The 16,619-nt window shown below is 53.1% G+C and overlaps 1 protein-coding gene across 1 annotated transcript in view; it reads right to left on the reverse strand.

Annotated features, from left to right (window-relative positions):
• The window catches only part of OPCML (opioid binding protein/cell adhesion molecule like), a 301,125-nt gene that overhangs the window by 15,699 nt on the left and 268,807 nt on the right, over positions 1 to 16,619 (reverse strand). Inside the window, exons 3-7 of the mRNA XM_057378779.1 lie at positions 11,097 to 11,329; positions 1,837 to 1,962; positions 1,420 to 1,554; positions 1,222 to 1,342; positions 723 to 874 (exon numbers count right to left, since the gene is read on the reverse strand). Coding sequence (XP_057234762.1) covers positions 723 to 874; positions 1,222 to 1,342; positions 1,420 to 1,554; positions 1,837 to 1,962; positions 11,097 to 11,329 — 767 coding nt within the window. The remainder of the gene's footprint in view (positions 1 to 722; positions 875 to 1,221; positions 1,343 to 1,419; positions 1,555 to 1,836; positions 1,963 to 11,096; positions 11,330 to 16,619) is intronic.

The following is a 16,619-nucleotide window of genomic DNA, read 5'->3' on the forward strand; positions in this document are numbered from 1 at the left end:
CTYTCAAGGTCACCTTGAGCCTGCTGCCTGACTTCCATCCTCTCCCTCCTGCTGGAGCCCTGTTGGCTCCTGCTGTCCACCCTTGGATCATGACAGCCCTCTCAGCTTGTCAGAATGCCAAAGGGACATGCCACAGGTACACATCACCTTCCTCAATGACAGCTGTCCTTGATGACACCATCAAACCCCTTCCTGCCTAAACCACCCACGCTGATGTCACCCATCCTGCCACTGCCAGCGCAATGTGATCACTGCTGGCAGTCCTGACAGTAGGAAACACAGGAAAACCCCCACACCGTGCACCCGGAGCGCGCTCTCACCTGTCCCAGGCTCCTTCCTCACCACGGTGCTCCAGCAACACCAGAGCTCAGCCAGCTGTTGKCCAACTCTAGTGTATCTCGTGTCAGGCTTGTACAGATCTCATCCTCTGAGCGTCTTCTGGCAGAACCTCAGTGCTTGGGGTTTGTGCTGTCTGGCACCTCGATGGACCAGGAACACCAAATACAGCCAGCTCTGCTCCATCACTCCACCACTGGCCATCTGCCAGCCTCCTCCTCTTCATCCTCCTCCTCCTCCTCCTCCTCTTCAGTGTCCTCTTCAAACTCGTCTTCATCTTCCCCCTCCTCTTCTTCATCCTCCTCCTCTCCAAATGCCTCCTCTTCACCCTCCTTCTCTTATTCCTCCTTGTCACCTCACCTCACTGCAATGAAACTGGCACCTACCATAGAGGATGATGCTGGCGTTGGTGTTGCCCAGCTTGTTCGTGGCCACGCACGTGTAGTTGCCGTAGTCCTTCTCCGAGACGTTGAAGAAGGTCAGCGTGGACAGGCGGCCCTTGCTCTCGATCCGCACGCCCTCCAGCCCGTTTGCTAACCTGTGGGGAAATGCCGACAGCGGTGCTGGGAGAATGGGGAGGGGGCTCTGGGGTGTGTCTTGACCCTCCCTGAGCACCCCTTGGCTCCCCACCAACACTGCTGTACACCCACTTGTGCATCCCACCAAGGCAAACTCGTCATCCCGCTCTTCATCCCACAACCCAGCCTGGCCCAGGTGTCCCACAGCCACCATCCCTGGGAAAAACAACTCCAGGATCCCCTCARCCTTTAGCTGAGCACCCACCAAAATGAGTTAATCCCAGTCTTCCTCCACATGACACCCTTGGGCAGTGTCACCCCCTSTTCCTCCTCATCCTGTCACCCCAAGGCTGTGGCTGCCCCTCACCTGGTGTCCTCCTTGAACCACTGGAACTCCGCCACGGGGACGGCCGAGGCCTCGCACTGCAGGATGCCCTTCTGGCCCACCGAGGCGCCCGTGTTCTTGGCGTTGGAGATGTAGGGYGGRTCTGTGGGGACAYMGCACCRTGTCACRCTGGGCCACATGCACCCACCCCACYGCGACTGCCCYGTCCCCCGCACTCACAGTTGACGGTGACTTTGACTTTCCGCACGTCCGGGACGGCCACGTCGTTGACGGCGCTGCACTCGTACTCGCCGGACTGGTCCCGTGTGATGCCTGTGATCTCCAGGTACTCGTCCTCACTCACAAAGCCCTGCCCTGGGGGATGTACCGAACGTGTGGCACTGTCACCCAGGGACGGTGACAGCAGGAACTCCCCTGTGCCCCTGCCCTGACACCCCCTTTGCTGAGGAATTTTGAGACGGCACTTCACAACCATCCTCACCYCCATCCCAGGGCACATCAAAAGATCAGCAACTCTGACTGTGAACCACCTTAATGTCACCCCAACCGCCTCCACGGGGCCATCCATCYATCCCATCCAGGCCAGGAAGGCCCCTCCTCGTACCCAGGAGGCCCGTCCACCCAGCAGGATCTCACCTTTCCCGGAGAGGTGCCGCCACGTGACGGTGGGCTCTGGTCTCCCAAAGGCCAGGCACATGAGGGTCACRCTGCTGCCCTCGTTCACCGTGATGTCTGACGAGATGTTGACGATCTGGGGGGGCACTGCAAGACACAAAGGCCACCAAAGACACCATCAACACACCAGCTCGCCAGGCCCTGCTGGGAGGCCCCAGCCACAAGACCTGTCCCACCAGTGATGCTGGTATCCACTCCATTGCCCTGTCCAGCCACCAATTCCACGTCTCCAAACAGGATCCAAACTCTTGGACTGGAGCCCAGCATGAATCCAGGCTGAGGAGGGGTCCACTCCCTGCGCCAGCCCCACTGCTCCATGGCCAAGACCCCGATAACCAGCTCTCGCTATGGCCTGCGACAAGGCTCATATTTTAGCATATTTATTAAAGCTGTTTAAATTACTGAGCGTCTGCTCCTTCAATACTGGCCAGGGTGATTTATATTACTCTATCCCCAGATACTCCATCTAATAAATAACTTGGCAATCTCCGTGCCCATAAATATCCCCGGCCATGGCAAAAAGCAATTAAAGCTCGCTTGCTGGTGCCGCTTCCTGGTGCTCTGGGCTGTCGGACACAACCCCCTGAAGGGTCTGCACCCCAGGGAGCAAGTGAGGCCATACAAAACAACCCTCCCCAAATGAAACACCACACCTACAGTGCCGGAAAGGATGCCCTGTGCCCCCTCCTCAAGCACAAAACCTGATGAGAGCCCCAGCTCAGGTGGCATCAAATGCCCAACTCTTGCACCCAGAGCTCTCCCAGAGCTCTGGRATTCCATGGCAATCACCTGAAAACYACTGTGGCCRACACCAGCRCTGCCTTCAAGGGGAAGTGGGGCTGTCTGGCTCTCCTTGCACCCCCAGGGAAGGGTCTCCTCACAATCCCAGGGAGGTTTTCCTCCCTCCTGGCATGGGAAAGGAGGATGAGCCACGGCAAAGACACGGCGCGGGATCTGCAGCCCAACAGGCTCTGCAAAGCAGTAAATTTCCCAGCAACTTGACACATTAATATAGAAGTACAGTCTGTTATAGCAGAGGGAGATTGTCTGAGTCCTTCAGGGGAAAGCAGCAATCCAAAAATGAAAAGTGTGTGCCGGCAACTGCTGGAAAATGTAGTTAAGCTCRGAGCAGAGCCGGCCAACTCCAACAGCTCAGCCACGATGAGCTCTGGGAAGTCAGCAAATGGCCCTTCCTCACTGAGACAAGATGACTCTAATCCCTATTACCAGCTTCCTTGCACTTCTCCCCTCCAATAATAGCACCTCAAATGAGTACCAGGAACATCTGAAAACTACAAGAATGTCCAGTACAAGGTTTACCACAGCTGGGCATTTTTCACATGCTCATGAGCCTGCAAACCAGCCCTCCTCRTGAGCAGTTTTGGTCTGAGATGGCAGCACCATCGTTAGAGGATGTTGAGACCTTGGGATGCAATCCCTGCTCCAGACCCCTGTCTCTTCCTTGTGTGCTCTTGCYTGCAGATGCTGTGGAGCTGGACGAGAGTGATGGTGTGTGATGCAGAGCATCAGCAAAAYCATGGTCATCCTTCTGTCCTCACCCTCTCAGCCGCCTCCAGCTCAAGGCTGACATCCCTCTCCCATCCCCTGAGTCCCAAACCACAAGTACAAATCAAGATGCAGAAACTGATGCTCTGGGACCAGATATGAGCCTGTCCCTCTCCTGGGCAYAGAAATATTTTCATTCCTGTGGAAAAGATTACCATTGCCCATAATCACTACAGTCCCAGTGCTCCCATTCAGAAAACCCCAAGACACACAAAACCACACACCAGCCTGAAAGCCCTTCCCTTAGCAAAGGATGCTGACACAGACATGCCAGCAGGTCTCACAGTGGGGARCTGCATTTCCCAAACACCCAGAGGCCAGGGAAGCACGGCTGTGCTGTCACTGCCTGCCCTAATGYAATCAGGAATGCCCCAAGAGCTGACAGGGACATGCAGGGGAAGGACACCCATGGACAGCAYGGGGAACCCACCGGGCTGTTCGATACCCGTGACTGCGATCGTTGCCTACGAGGTTACCAGGACTTGGAGAAGGACATTGAAGGACCTTGATTACATTTTCATAGATCCCACCGACTGGGCTGTCAAGGATGGCATCTGAAGGACACACTGGCTTTGCCACAGGAGGACTAAACCCTCTGGGAGGAGTGAGTGGAAACCGGGACCGTGTAGGGATGCAGGCAGGGTGAGTTTGGTGACAAACACGACAGTGTGGGTAAAACAAACCTGCAGCCATGCCCTATCAATGCCATGAGACAAGGATGGCCAAGGCAAGGACATCCCAYGGGAGCTGCCTTGCCTTAAGGAGATGCCAGCTTGGGATCAGTGCTGGATGTGGAGCCCAAAGGCTCTCCCATGCCCCATAGATCCCTCTTGGTCCCCTCCTGGGTCAGGAAGCCCTGCTAATGCCTTGCAGCCCTCCAGWATGACTGTGGATGCTGTTCCTAGTCCTTTACCTGCTGGCAGCATCCCTTCCCTTTGGTTCTCTATATTCCCACCTTCAGCCTTACACAGCTACAGGAAGAAAAATAGGGCAGAACACCATCTTTATCCCCTTTTATCCATAGTCCTTCCTCACAGAAGTCTACAACTACAAGMAAATTGAATACAGAATAAATCCCGAGGAAGCGAGGAGCGCTGCGGTCTCAACCAGAGCGACAAGCGGCGCGCGGAGGATTTCGTCAACCCCGCGTAATATTAATCACAGGGAAGTTAATGCATAAGGTTTGGTAAGCCAAAAAATACATTTGCACTGTAATTTCTTGTTTGTTCGGAAAGCCGGCGAGAGAAATTGAATGTGAAAGCGATGCCACTAAATTCAATAACAATAAGCCTGTGATTTATCTGCTTCCTTTACCACTCGAGGCCTGAACCGCCTGATGCACTGATCCACACTCTCCGTGGGGCCCAAGCATGTGCTGGTGTCTGCCACCATCTGTGGGGACAGTGAGGTGCCATTCCTTCCAAACTGGGCCCTGTTGGGGCTGGCCATGGGATCACCCCTTGGTGACACTGTCATGCCCTGGGTTGCCGTTGTGCAATAATTTGGATATTTGTGGGGCTCTCCCAAACACCTTCAGTCCCACCATCTCCACGCACCAGTGATGGCTTTACACTTGTTCCCCCATGTGGGGACAAAAAGCAACAGGAAAGCCCAGACCTGGCGAGCCACCCAAGCGTGAGGAGGGATGGTCATGCTGTCAGGGATGCCTCTTCCCTGCTAAACCGTGCGGGACGGAGCAGCACCTCAGGAATGGCTGCGTGATCAGCGAGCGCACATGACGCTGACGCACAGGACCGCGTGCAGGCTGACTCATCCCGGCCGCTCCGGAGCGCCGATCCCTACCGGAGGCGCTCGCCGCCGTGGCCCTGGATTATTTTTAGCTGCCAGATCATTACTGCTGCAAGCCTCGGAGCCGAGAGCCTGCATGAGCACGGTGGCTGACACATGCAACTGATGTCCCTCCTCCACATCATTAGCTCCTAATCCATTAAAAGAGACCTCTTCCTACACTGCCGGTAAGGGGAGATGACAGRTAGATACCTATGGGCTCTTCAAACTGCCAGCAAACGCCACTTGCCCACCTCTACTCAGGGGACAGGTCCCCATGGGGACAGCAGAGAGGGACAACCCATCCTCAGAGCTCTGACRCCTCCATGGATGCTGCCACACCCACAGCACGTTGTGCTCCTGCTCTGGCACCTCACTTTCCACCCCCTCACTCACCTCCTGTTTTGGGGAGATGCAGCGTTCGTGCAGCTCTCCAGCTGCAGTGTCCAGCTGTGTGCTGTGACAGGTGATGCAGTGAYGGGCAGGGAGAGGGACTGCTGCCCTAGCAGGGGTCGGATGTCTGCAGGAGATGACAGTGCCTCCTTTCCCAGCACCCCAGCTGCCTATAGCCCCAGGCACCTCCAGCTCTGCATGAGCCTCCCCAGCACAGGCAGGATGGGGCTGTCAGAGGTGTCACTGTGCAAGGTCTCATTAGCGTACAGAAAGTCAGCACAAAGGAGGCAAATRTGCTGAAAGCTCACATTTTGCCTGTGCTTTCCATCTCTTTCACTGATGAGAAGCACAGCGGGATGGCACCAGGGCCTCCTCCAGTCCCTGTGTGTCTGCTGAAGGCACAGCAGTACGAGACCTTGCCTAGAATAGCTCCTGTTAGGGGCTGATGCCCTGAAATGGGGCACCTGAGAGCCAGCTCCTGACTGGCAGATGGATATTTTCCCTCTTTCCATCTCATCTTTGCTTTCAGGGTGCAGGAGACACCTGAAAGGACAGACAGAGTAACCCTGTGCAATGCACCTAAATATTCCCATGGGGGAAGCGACTGGGGCAAGGAGATGACATCGAGAGTTTTAACAACACACTGCTCCTCAGCAGCGATGATGATCATCTCTGATCGAACCCTTCTGGTGACAGCCCAGTCTGAGAGGCTCGTCAGAGCTGATTTTATTGAGATAATGGATTAAGCACATCTAAAAGCTACAGTCTGGTCAACAGAATGATTTTTGTCAAATTTCCCTGCCAAGCAAGTGGCGTGTCACAGCCTCACAATTTCTACAGATGCTCCATTTTGGGAATATCTTCCCTTTCCCTTTGCTGGGTCTTGAACACAATCTTTCCACAGCCTTCCTCCAGTAAAACACTCTCTGTGGGATCCTTTTATGAGAAGGAACATGGCAAATATGAAACACAGACATCGAACACCCTTTGCCAGGCGGAGTCGCCCGACTGCGCGCAGCACATCCTTTTTCTCCAAGTTTTCACGTTGAGACAGGGAAAGCAATAAACCCGAAACTCACAGTGTTATACCTACTGTGTAACCACCTGTCAGTAAATTTATGAACAATTAGGAAGTGAGAGTGCTTCCCAGGGAGCTATTTGTGCGYGCGCTAAAACGTTCTTTCTGTTCGGAAATATAATGGGGAAACAACTTCGCCAGTTCTCCCTCCTCTTCCCCAGTTTTGTTTCTTTGCAGTAATTAATCATCTGATGCTGCTGGTCCCTGTGGCACACCCCAATGGCTCCTTTGCTCCTGTTTAAAGCAGCTTTGAGACTGGGAGCTCAAGGATGCTGTCTGGGTGCAGCCCAGCCTGTCCCTTCTCCGTTCCCAATCTGGATTTTGGGTTAGCACGTTGTGGCAGCCACTTTAGGGACAGTGGCTGTTCCTGTCTGCTGATTTCTGCCCGCCAGTCTGACTCTTCYTCCTTCCAGACCTTCCCCTTCTCCATGCCCTCACTCCTTCATTAYTCTTTCATTTCTCCCCTTTGCTGCCTCCTGCCCTTTTGATGCTCTGGTGCTTTTCAGTGTGCRCACATTTCCTCCTCTCTTCCCTTTGTTCTTGCATCTCTGGGCTTTTCTTCTCATCCTTTCTGTTTATTTSCCCTCCAGTTGCTTCCTTCTTCAATCTTTGCTGTTCCACCCAGATTTTCTCTGGGCTGCTTTGGCTTTGAATTCACTGACATCTTGCTCCTGCATCACCTTTGTTTGGCTCTTTTCACTCTTTTGCCCACCCTCTGCCTCTTAAGGGAGGAAGGAAGGTTGAGATAGGTTGCTCTTTTCCATCCAGCCTTTTCCCATTGCAGGAAAAGATCTCAGTGGGGGTGGTTTGGCTTTGAGAGCCTTAAGGAGCCAGTTGTTCTCACAAGGGAAAAATAAAATAAAATAAAATAAAAGACTCGATTTTGTTTTGAAACACTCACTGAAAAGCCACATCTGTACAGGTGCTGCAGTGAAAGGCAGGAGGTGAGACACAGGACCAGCTCCAGGACAGCATCTTTWGGTGCTTTTGGAAAACACACCACACAACCAGAACCTGGAAACGAAGGTCATGGCCCTTCAAAACCTGTCCTGGTCCCCAGGGGGAGGAAAGCAGCAGACACTGAGATGGGAAATGGATTGTGTCAAGCAGAAACAACAGCAACATTGCCAACAACTGAGAGAGGATTCACTGAAAATCTGTGGTGAGAAGGATTAAGGTAGAACCAAGAAAGATTCTCTAAACAAATCAGAAGCAGGATGTTTTGGAATCTGAGGACATCAGAGGACATCTGAGGAATACCAAAGACCACTGTTAGGTAGGGATGGCCAGTACCAATGTTCACCACCAAAATCTCCACCAAGTGGGATCCCAAGCTCACAGCTTTCACCCAAACAGTGATTCTGAGCTCCACGTTTCAGACTGAAGCACCACCCTGAAGCAGGCCAAGCCATGARGGCAGAACTGTGTCCTGCACTCCTCACACCAAAACCAACCTGCAGCACATTGCCTTTAATGTCTCCTGGCTCCTCCTTGCAAGCCTGCACATCCCAGGAGCTCTCCCTCTCCCCATTTTTGAGAAATGRGCTTTAGTGTTCATCCCAGAGGCAGGAGGGCTCACCAAGGGCCATCCCCCACTTCAGCCCCACTCAAGCTTTTATGACAAGAGGAGGATGAGGTGGCTCATCTCCTACTTGTATGAGCATCCACGCCTGCTCTCTCTGCATCCCAAACTCTCCCCAGAACACACCACCAGCACCACGCATCTCCCTGAAAACATCCATCCCTTTATCACGAGGCAGCACCTGACACAAAGAGGAAAAGGGAGACAAAAAAACCCCTCTGGCTTGCTGCCATCTACGCTCTWATAAACCCTGTTAACGGCTGTTGCAATGAACCAATGCATGAGACATATTAATAGTGCTACTAAGAGACACATTTACTGTTGACGGCGATTCCCTGGCAGATTTATCGCCGGGTTGCTGGGAGGGAAGGCTGGGCCCCGCAGTAGCACAATTAAAACCCAATTGAACACGGGGACGAGGAATCAATACTCTCTCCGGCCAACTCATAGTTTTGCAAAATACAAATAGAAATTAATTGACCTGAATATAGTTGCTAACTGGTCATTACTGCTTGTTTGTCATCCTGCTGGCACAGTCAGGGCAACAAACAGAGGACAGACCTAAATCTCATTTTTGAGGCCAAAAACAGAGCYTTGCTCCCATCCCTGTAAAGTGTGTGCTCTGCGTGCAGTAACAGCCAGGACAAAATTCATCTTTGGAAAATCACTCCTTTCCTCTCAGCACTGACTGYGTGTTATTCACCCTCATAGAAAACACAATTTAGCCACCAAGGAACTGCAGTGGAGCTGAATARTAGAATGGTTTGGGTTAGAAGTGACCTTAAAGATCATCTCATTCCAACCCCCYGCCATGGRCAGGGACACCTTCCACTAGACCAGGTTGCTCCAAACTCCATCCAACCTGACCTTGGACACTTCCAGGGATGAAGCATCYACATTTTCTCCRGGCAACCTGTGCCAGGGCCTCCCCACGCTCACAGGGAAGARTTTCTTCTTTACATCAAACYTAAATTTCCYCTCTTTTCRTGTGAYCCCATTACTCCTTTTAMCTACAGTTCCTGATGAACAGTCCCTCTACATTCCTTGTAGGCTCCTTCAGATGCCAGAAGGCTGCTACTGCATCTCCCTACAACCTTCYTTTCCTYRGGCTGAACCAGGAACAGAGCACGGGAGGATTTGCCTCTCTCATCACCAATCAAAGGCTCAGCAAGGTGGCACCTACAGATGGATTTTCTCAGCAGCCCAGCTTAGGCAAACCATGTGGCCTGAGCTTAACACGTTGAAAGGGAAGTCCAGACGCTGCTCAGCATGGATCACTTGACCTGTGCCTGCACCCCCAGCTCCTCTCACGCTCCCCTCCAGCTGTGGAGAAGAGACACCGCTGAGAGCCACTGTCATCGCTGTTGTGGGAGCAATTCCACAAGACTTGCTCACACCAGGACAGAAACTTTCCCCAGCACAGTTAGGAATGCCTCACCACTGGGCAGTCACCCTGGACACAAAATCTACCTCACCTTCACCTGCCCAAGCCAGGCAAGGGCCTGCATCAGCCTGGAAAAGGGGTGAGGGTGCTGAGCATCGCTGCCAGTTCAGCCGATTTCATTGGGTGCAACGCGCTCGGATACTTCACCGGTGTTGACTGGATRGATTAGCACGATTAGAGAGCAGACAGGATAAACAGATTAAACTCACAGATGGACAGCTCRCACGCAACTCAGACAGGGGGTGAGGGAGAGAATGAGGGGATGGAGGGATGATTCCAGTGGATCTCTGTTTCTCTYTTCCCCAGGTGAGTGCTCCCCTCCTCCACAATAGCCTGGTGCACACAATCCAGGGTTTCCCACAACCACAGGCAGAAAAACCTCTTGGACAGGTTATCACAACCAATTTCTGCCTCCTGCCAATGAGGAGGATAYGTAAATACATACATAACCCTGCTGGGGGCTTCTCAGAGACGTGTGGAGGCTGAGAAAGTTTTCAGATTTGCTCATTGCAAAATCAATACCCATCAGCTGTTTGAAATTAAAGGAAAGATTAGGTCCTGGTTTTATACATGCTTTATTGTATTCCGAGAGCTTTCTACTCAGCCAAATAAATCTTCTTTAAGAGGATTAGGAAACTTTCATTATCTTTATCTAACCTGAACTAACACTAACTCTGAAAAATTAATCTAGAGACCGGACAAAAGCCAGTAGCTGGTGCAAAGCCACAAGAATCTAGAGGCAGCATCCATCAGAGTGCTACCAGCCCCTCTGATCTGCCAGTACCTGGATCCTCCCATCAGAACAGCCTCAGGATGCTGCTTTGCAACCCAACAGCATCTGCTATGTTGATACCCTCGCCTAGGAAGCCTTGTGCCAAAAGCCCTTCATGGTCCCACAGTGATTTTGACCTCTCTCTCAAAACCTTGTGCCATTAGGATCTGCTTCTCCTCTGTGCCTGGCAGCACAGCGCTTTTAGCTCTCCTGAAGCATCTTCAAACTCCTGCCTGAGCMCCTTAYTAACGAGCCCCTGATGGAGCAAGCYGAGCARCATCGCTCCAAGCAGMGKAGAWGGGTCAAATTCACAGMAGGGACAGGCAAAGGGRGAATAAGGAATAACTCAGCAGCCCCATTGTCAGTTCTCAGGTGTCTTCTGCCCTGTGTCGTGACCATACAACACAGTGAGGCTGAGACAACACACGTTCATCTCCTCCCTGGAATGGTGGGCACTTGATCCCATGCCATGCAATCCCTGGAGCAACTGATGATGGTTCCAACCCCACTACCAAGAGGGGCTCCAAACCTTTCCCCAGCCCAGGCATCCTTCCAGATCAAACCACCCAGCCAGAGCACGAGGCACGCTCAGACCTACCTTGCACGATGAGGTGGACGCGTGAAGTCTTGGGGTGATTGTCTGTCTGCACGGAGCAGGTGTAGGGGCCCTCATCRTACACGTCCACGTTGTGTATCTTGATGCTGTACTGGGTCTTGGTGTTGGACAGGATGACCACGCGGTTGTCTATTGACCACTTGTCATTGCCGGCATACAGGATGGTGCTGCGGTTCAGCCACGCCACCCGYGTCACCCGGTCATCCACAGTACACCTGAGGGGACACACAGAGGGTCACACACCTGGGACAGGGCACACAGAGAGCATCCTGGCTGGAAAAAGGGGATGGAGCAGGAAGGGAGAGTGGCTCCCCAGCACTGCCAGCACAGAGGTGTTGCATGCCATGGTCGTGCTTCCCTTTTTGCACATCTTCCCATCACATGAGATTTGTGGGTTCGCCAAATATAAATGCTTCCTTTTTCTTTTACACGCAACTGGGGACTCACAGACAAAACCCCCGTCGTGTTTGACCTCTGCAAGCCAGGCAGAACATCCCTATCCCCCCCTCACCCACCTCCACAGCTCCCCTTGCTCTCACTGTGTGCTGAGAATTCCAGATGAAGCTGTAAAATGTGCTGACAGCTCGGCTTGTCGGCACKGCCCCCGAGCCATCCCCGGGGTGACAAACACCCCCGCTGCCGGGGACAGGGGCCACAGCACACGCACGGGGAGAAGGGAAGAAGAGAAACAGCCGGAGATGGCCAAGCCAGCACGCGGGGAAGGGAAGGGAACATTTGGATAAGCAGCTGTAAATCCTACAAGTGCCTTGAAAACACAGCGCAGTCGTTTCCATTATTTATTTCCTGCCTGGCTCCCACCCTCCCCGCTCTGAGACGTGCAGGAGCTCGGCAGCTCCGGTCCACGGCGCTGAGTTACACTTGGCAAAGAATGGGATGGGGGGGGAAGGGAATTAAAATGTTCCTGGAAAACATGGGTTTTTTGTTCTGTTTGATAGCTTCTTGTCCATCTATTTACTTGTGGCCTTCTCTGCTGCCTCCGTGGTACCTGCAGCAAAAGCTCTGAGTGTTTGGCTAAATTAAGAGTCCAGCATCTCTTGGGAGCTTTGCCTTTGCCACCTGAGGACCAGGCTAGCGAAGTTTTCTCTTGGCATGCAAAAAAACTGGGAAAATCTAGATGTGAGCTAGTGCCGGTGGTGGCAGAGCTGCCACAGCTTAGTGCAGCTGAGATCTTAGGAAAAGGCACCTACAGTCAATCAAGAAACTCGTGCAAGTCCCTCTCCACATGCYTGTAAATTCAGAGAGGGGCTGGGASGCTGTTCCTGTCCTYGTCCCCATYGTGGTGCCTCTCCTGCCCAGRCTCCARGGCTGTTATATGCSTCCCCTGCCGARATYGCAGAGCATCACCTCRATCGAGATTATTAATCGGGCGGAGGGAAGGGGCAATTCTCAGCATGTTTGAGGGTCCCCCCGGGTGCTCGGTTCAGAGGAACGAGCCATATTTCCTCCCGCAAACCAGTAATTTTCCCCTTGCAGGAGCCSTACGTCTCTGCCAGCCGCATCACGTAGAGATGCCAGGAAAGATGGATGGCTCTCCATGCCCACCGTGGCACTGCCAGAACACCGGGAGCTCGCCTGGGGTCAGACATCGTCCGGACCAAGGCAGCCTCGTGCCGGCAGACGGCGTCGTCCTTGTCGGGAAGCCGAGCCCTCTCTTCCTTCAAATTAACTGGGGGGAGAGCTAAGCACAGCCGAGTTAAGTTCGGCCCTGGGGGATTCCAGTCTAGTGGACTATTACTGCTGTCTCACTTCATTATAATGAATAATAAAGAGATACTTACACACGGCTTCTGTAAATTATTCATTGCGTGCACTGAAAAATCAGGGCAGCAATATGTAAAACAGACAACTTGCATGTCTGCGCTCATATAAATATCCAGACTACAGCCCTGCGAGGGACTCTCGGGTCCCCTCATTAGGGGTGAAGCACAAGGACTCGGGTTTGAAGTGACAGGGATGAGACGCTCGTGCCGGCACTGAGCACGTTCGGCTGTGCTGCCCAGCCTCGGCTGGCGCATATGGGATGTGCTTCCCGAGGAGATCTGGGGCTGCTCTGGGACACCTGAGAGCTGGGGTGGCTCATTCTGCACTTACTGCTCGCGTTTACATCTCACAGATGGACCAGCACAAGCACCAGGGATGTCCCAGGTGGACACACTCACACGAGGGAGGGCAAGGACCCTCCCTTGTCCATGGTGCTGGTGACTGCCACTGCCCTCAAAACCACTTGAAATGAGCAGGGAGCAGCAGCTCAGAGACCCCTATAAGAAATCCATGTCAGGAGCAAGGAGACAAAGGTTCCTCCTTCCCATCCCTCCGGATCAGTCCTCAGTTGCTGCCATTCAATAGCTAATTTGGGACCAAGTCTCTTTGGCTTTGTGTAACTCCYCTCCACCAGAGCCCAGACTGTCCCCTGCAGCTACAGACGACCAGACAAACCATCCTCCTTCAAAAACCAGCTCTCCTGCATCTCCTGGGAACGTGTCAGAACCACCACCAGCAGAAAAACCCCATCCATCAGCTGGCACGGAGCACATGGCATTCCTGGAGGCRCCTTCTCAGCTGACTGCATCTTCCCACTGCCAGTTTTCCTGTGCCCTGGAAATTGGCACTACAAAGAGAATACTGATGGATACCCTGGCACAAGGAGCACCTCATCAGCTTCTTTACCTGTCTGGGAAAGTGATCTCCATTAGCTGCTAAGCTGACGGCGCTCGCTTGTCTGCTGAGCCGTCTTTGCTCCCCTTTTCCAATTGACCAGGATTATGATAATGTCTCCAGTAAGCAAACAGGTAAAGAGWCTTCTGCAAAGTGTTTAGATAAAGCAGACAAGCTCTGACAAAGCTGGATAATAAAGCAGGCCAGGAGGTTTTCCCTTGAAGGGATCTAATTAAAACCAAAGACAAACCCCCATTAACAGTCTCCTGAAGGCGCAGTATCCATCTCCAGAAACTGCCTTACGAGTCCAGAAGGGACAAAAGACAATAAAGCACCTGTCACATGGGAGGAAAATAAACTCATCCTGGCTCTGTGGTTCACCTGGAGAAAGCCTGCCAGCAAGGCAGGGGGAATATCTCGGGAATGRTATCATCAGCCCCCAGCACACACTGCATCCCAGCTCCCCAGCGCATCCCTTCTTAGTGCAACATGACCCTGTCCCACCAGCTCCCCCATCTCTGCATCCCWCTTACACCCTCATTGCCTCTGAGCAGAAACTTTTCACCATCTGCAGCCCCCCAGCTGCCTCCAACYACTGCTGCTCCCCTCCAGAGCAGCTGGGGAGCTTTGGATGCCGGGCCTTGCTGGAGCTGCAGCCCCCACAGAGCTCACAATGATCCATGGGGCCTCTCAAAGGCTTCATCTCCTGATACCCACACCAATCCCCTCCCTCTGCAGGAGGACGAGAGCCTCTGCAGGGATCCCAGCGCTCCACCAGAGACGGGGGCGATGAACCTGAACGCAGCAGCGTGAGAAGATGCATGAGGGTGGGAGCTGGGGGCACCGGCGCTGCGCTGCTTCCCCTCTAATTGCCCCCATTCCTCATTCTTAAATGCTAATTCTGAAGTTTGCCGTGGAATTATTTCACTTAGTGCCAACAATATGGATAACTCGGCTGATGTGTTCTTTGAGCTCGGTGGCACCTGGTGACCGTCCTCCTCCTCCTGCACCTATTAGGAGAGACCCCATGTCGTTCCCACAGCAGGCTCCTTCCCAGCTCCATCAATGACGCTGACAGTGCCTCTCCTACRTGTGGGATGAGTCATAAAACCCCCAACATTCACCCCCTGCCATCCCTGGCCACGTCACRGACCTTTCCTGCCCTGCTGACTCTGCTGAACATGGGGGCAAAGCCTGGGGCTGCCCTCAATGCCTCCCCCGTGGTGAGGAAAATACTCTGTCCAGGGTCAGTGCAAGTTTTCTGGCAGTAATTCTGAGGGATGAATTGCACACAAAGCATTGGAAACGTGAAGGAAATCTTGCAAAAACCTCTCAGTGGGTGAGGAAAGGGATGTATGGGACCCCAAAATATTGATGCATATCCTGAGAAAGACAGGGGACAYGTTTGGACCTGCAGAGCCAAGACAACCGGTCCCTGTCCGTGCTGAGAGGCTGGGGGGGATGATCAACCCAAATTTGTTGTCCAAACCTATTTGAACACATGGTGAGATTTTTGGGGCTGTCCAGTGCAGAGCCAGGACATGRACTTAATGATCCCTGTGTGTCCCTTAAAACCATGGATATTTGATGATTCCATKATTCAAACCCCTCCTGTTTCCTTGTTCAAACCAACAGCACTCTACTTTTAAACTCCTCTATGGCCCTTCCACCCCAAACTGCTTCTCTCTCCTGTAGGTAACGTGTCTCGTCAGGATGACAAATGGAGATGCCAAAACCAGTTGCAAACTCGCCGGCTGACCCAGTTTTCAGCGGCTAAAATAGCTCACCCCGATCGGGAGCGAAGCCCCTCGACAGCAACCGGGTGATGCTTCACCCTGGGAAGCCTCCAACCAAAATACCTGTCACAGGGGCAGCACAAACACCATTGTCTTTGAGAAGAAATTGTTATTATATTTTCCGGGGACTCCTAATGGGATTTCTCCTTCACTTCCAATATTCACCCCGGCTATGCAGTTAAGGGGCGCCGGATGTTTTTTATTCCGGGCTGCTGGAGCAAAGGCAGACGAGATTTATTTGTAATCATCGGAAATAAACACACTTCCTCAGAAGTAAACACAAAAGAACAGAACCTGGCTGTGCTCCCACTTCGTTCAAGATGCAAATGAGAAGCAGGCCATCAAAACASAGCGGCTGCTCTAATCCTCTCCCAACAATGTAACCCGCCTCATTATCCTCGGGGACAATGGCATCTGCGCCGTGTGACGGCGGGTCTCACACGGCAGCCCCTGAGGGCAGGACTGCACCACCTGGGCTCCCGTCACTGCCATCCAGGCTATTTATTCTGGGGGTGGAGGGCAYGAGGCACTTTGTCTTTAATCATGATCCTGCCCACTGGCACTCTGTCTCCTCTGCAAGACACCTGCAGTGTCCCTTCTCCCCTCTCTCCCATCCATCCTGGGGCCTGGATGTGGAGGGCACAGCTCTGTGCCATCCCCACACCATCCCAGCACCTTGAGGACAGAGAGCACAGCTCCACGCCACCTCCACACCACCCTTATGCCATCCCATCACCCTTAGGAAGGACAGAGGGCACAGCTCTATGCCATTCCCAAGCCATCACAGCACCTGAGGACAGAGGTCACAGTTCCACGCCATCCCAGCACCCCGAGGACAGAGGGCACAGCTCTATGCCATTCCCATGCCATCCCAGCATCCCGAGGAAGGACGGAGGGCACAGCTCTATGCCATTCCCATGCCATCCCCATGCCATCCCCAAGGAGAGAGGTCACAGTTCCATGCCTTCCCAGCACCTCAAGGACAGAGGGCACAGCTCTATGCCATTCTGACGCCGTCCCAGCACCCTGAGGA

Source organism: Malurus melanocephalus, unplaced genomic scaffold, assembly GCF_030028575.1.
Source record: "Malurus melanocephalus ecotype Western Australia unplaced genomic scaffold, MMel_1.1 scaffold_374, whole genome shotgun sequence".
NCBI lineage: Eukaryota > Metazoa > Chordata > Aves > Passeriformes > Maluridae > Malurus > Malurus melanocephalus.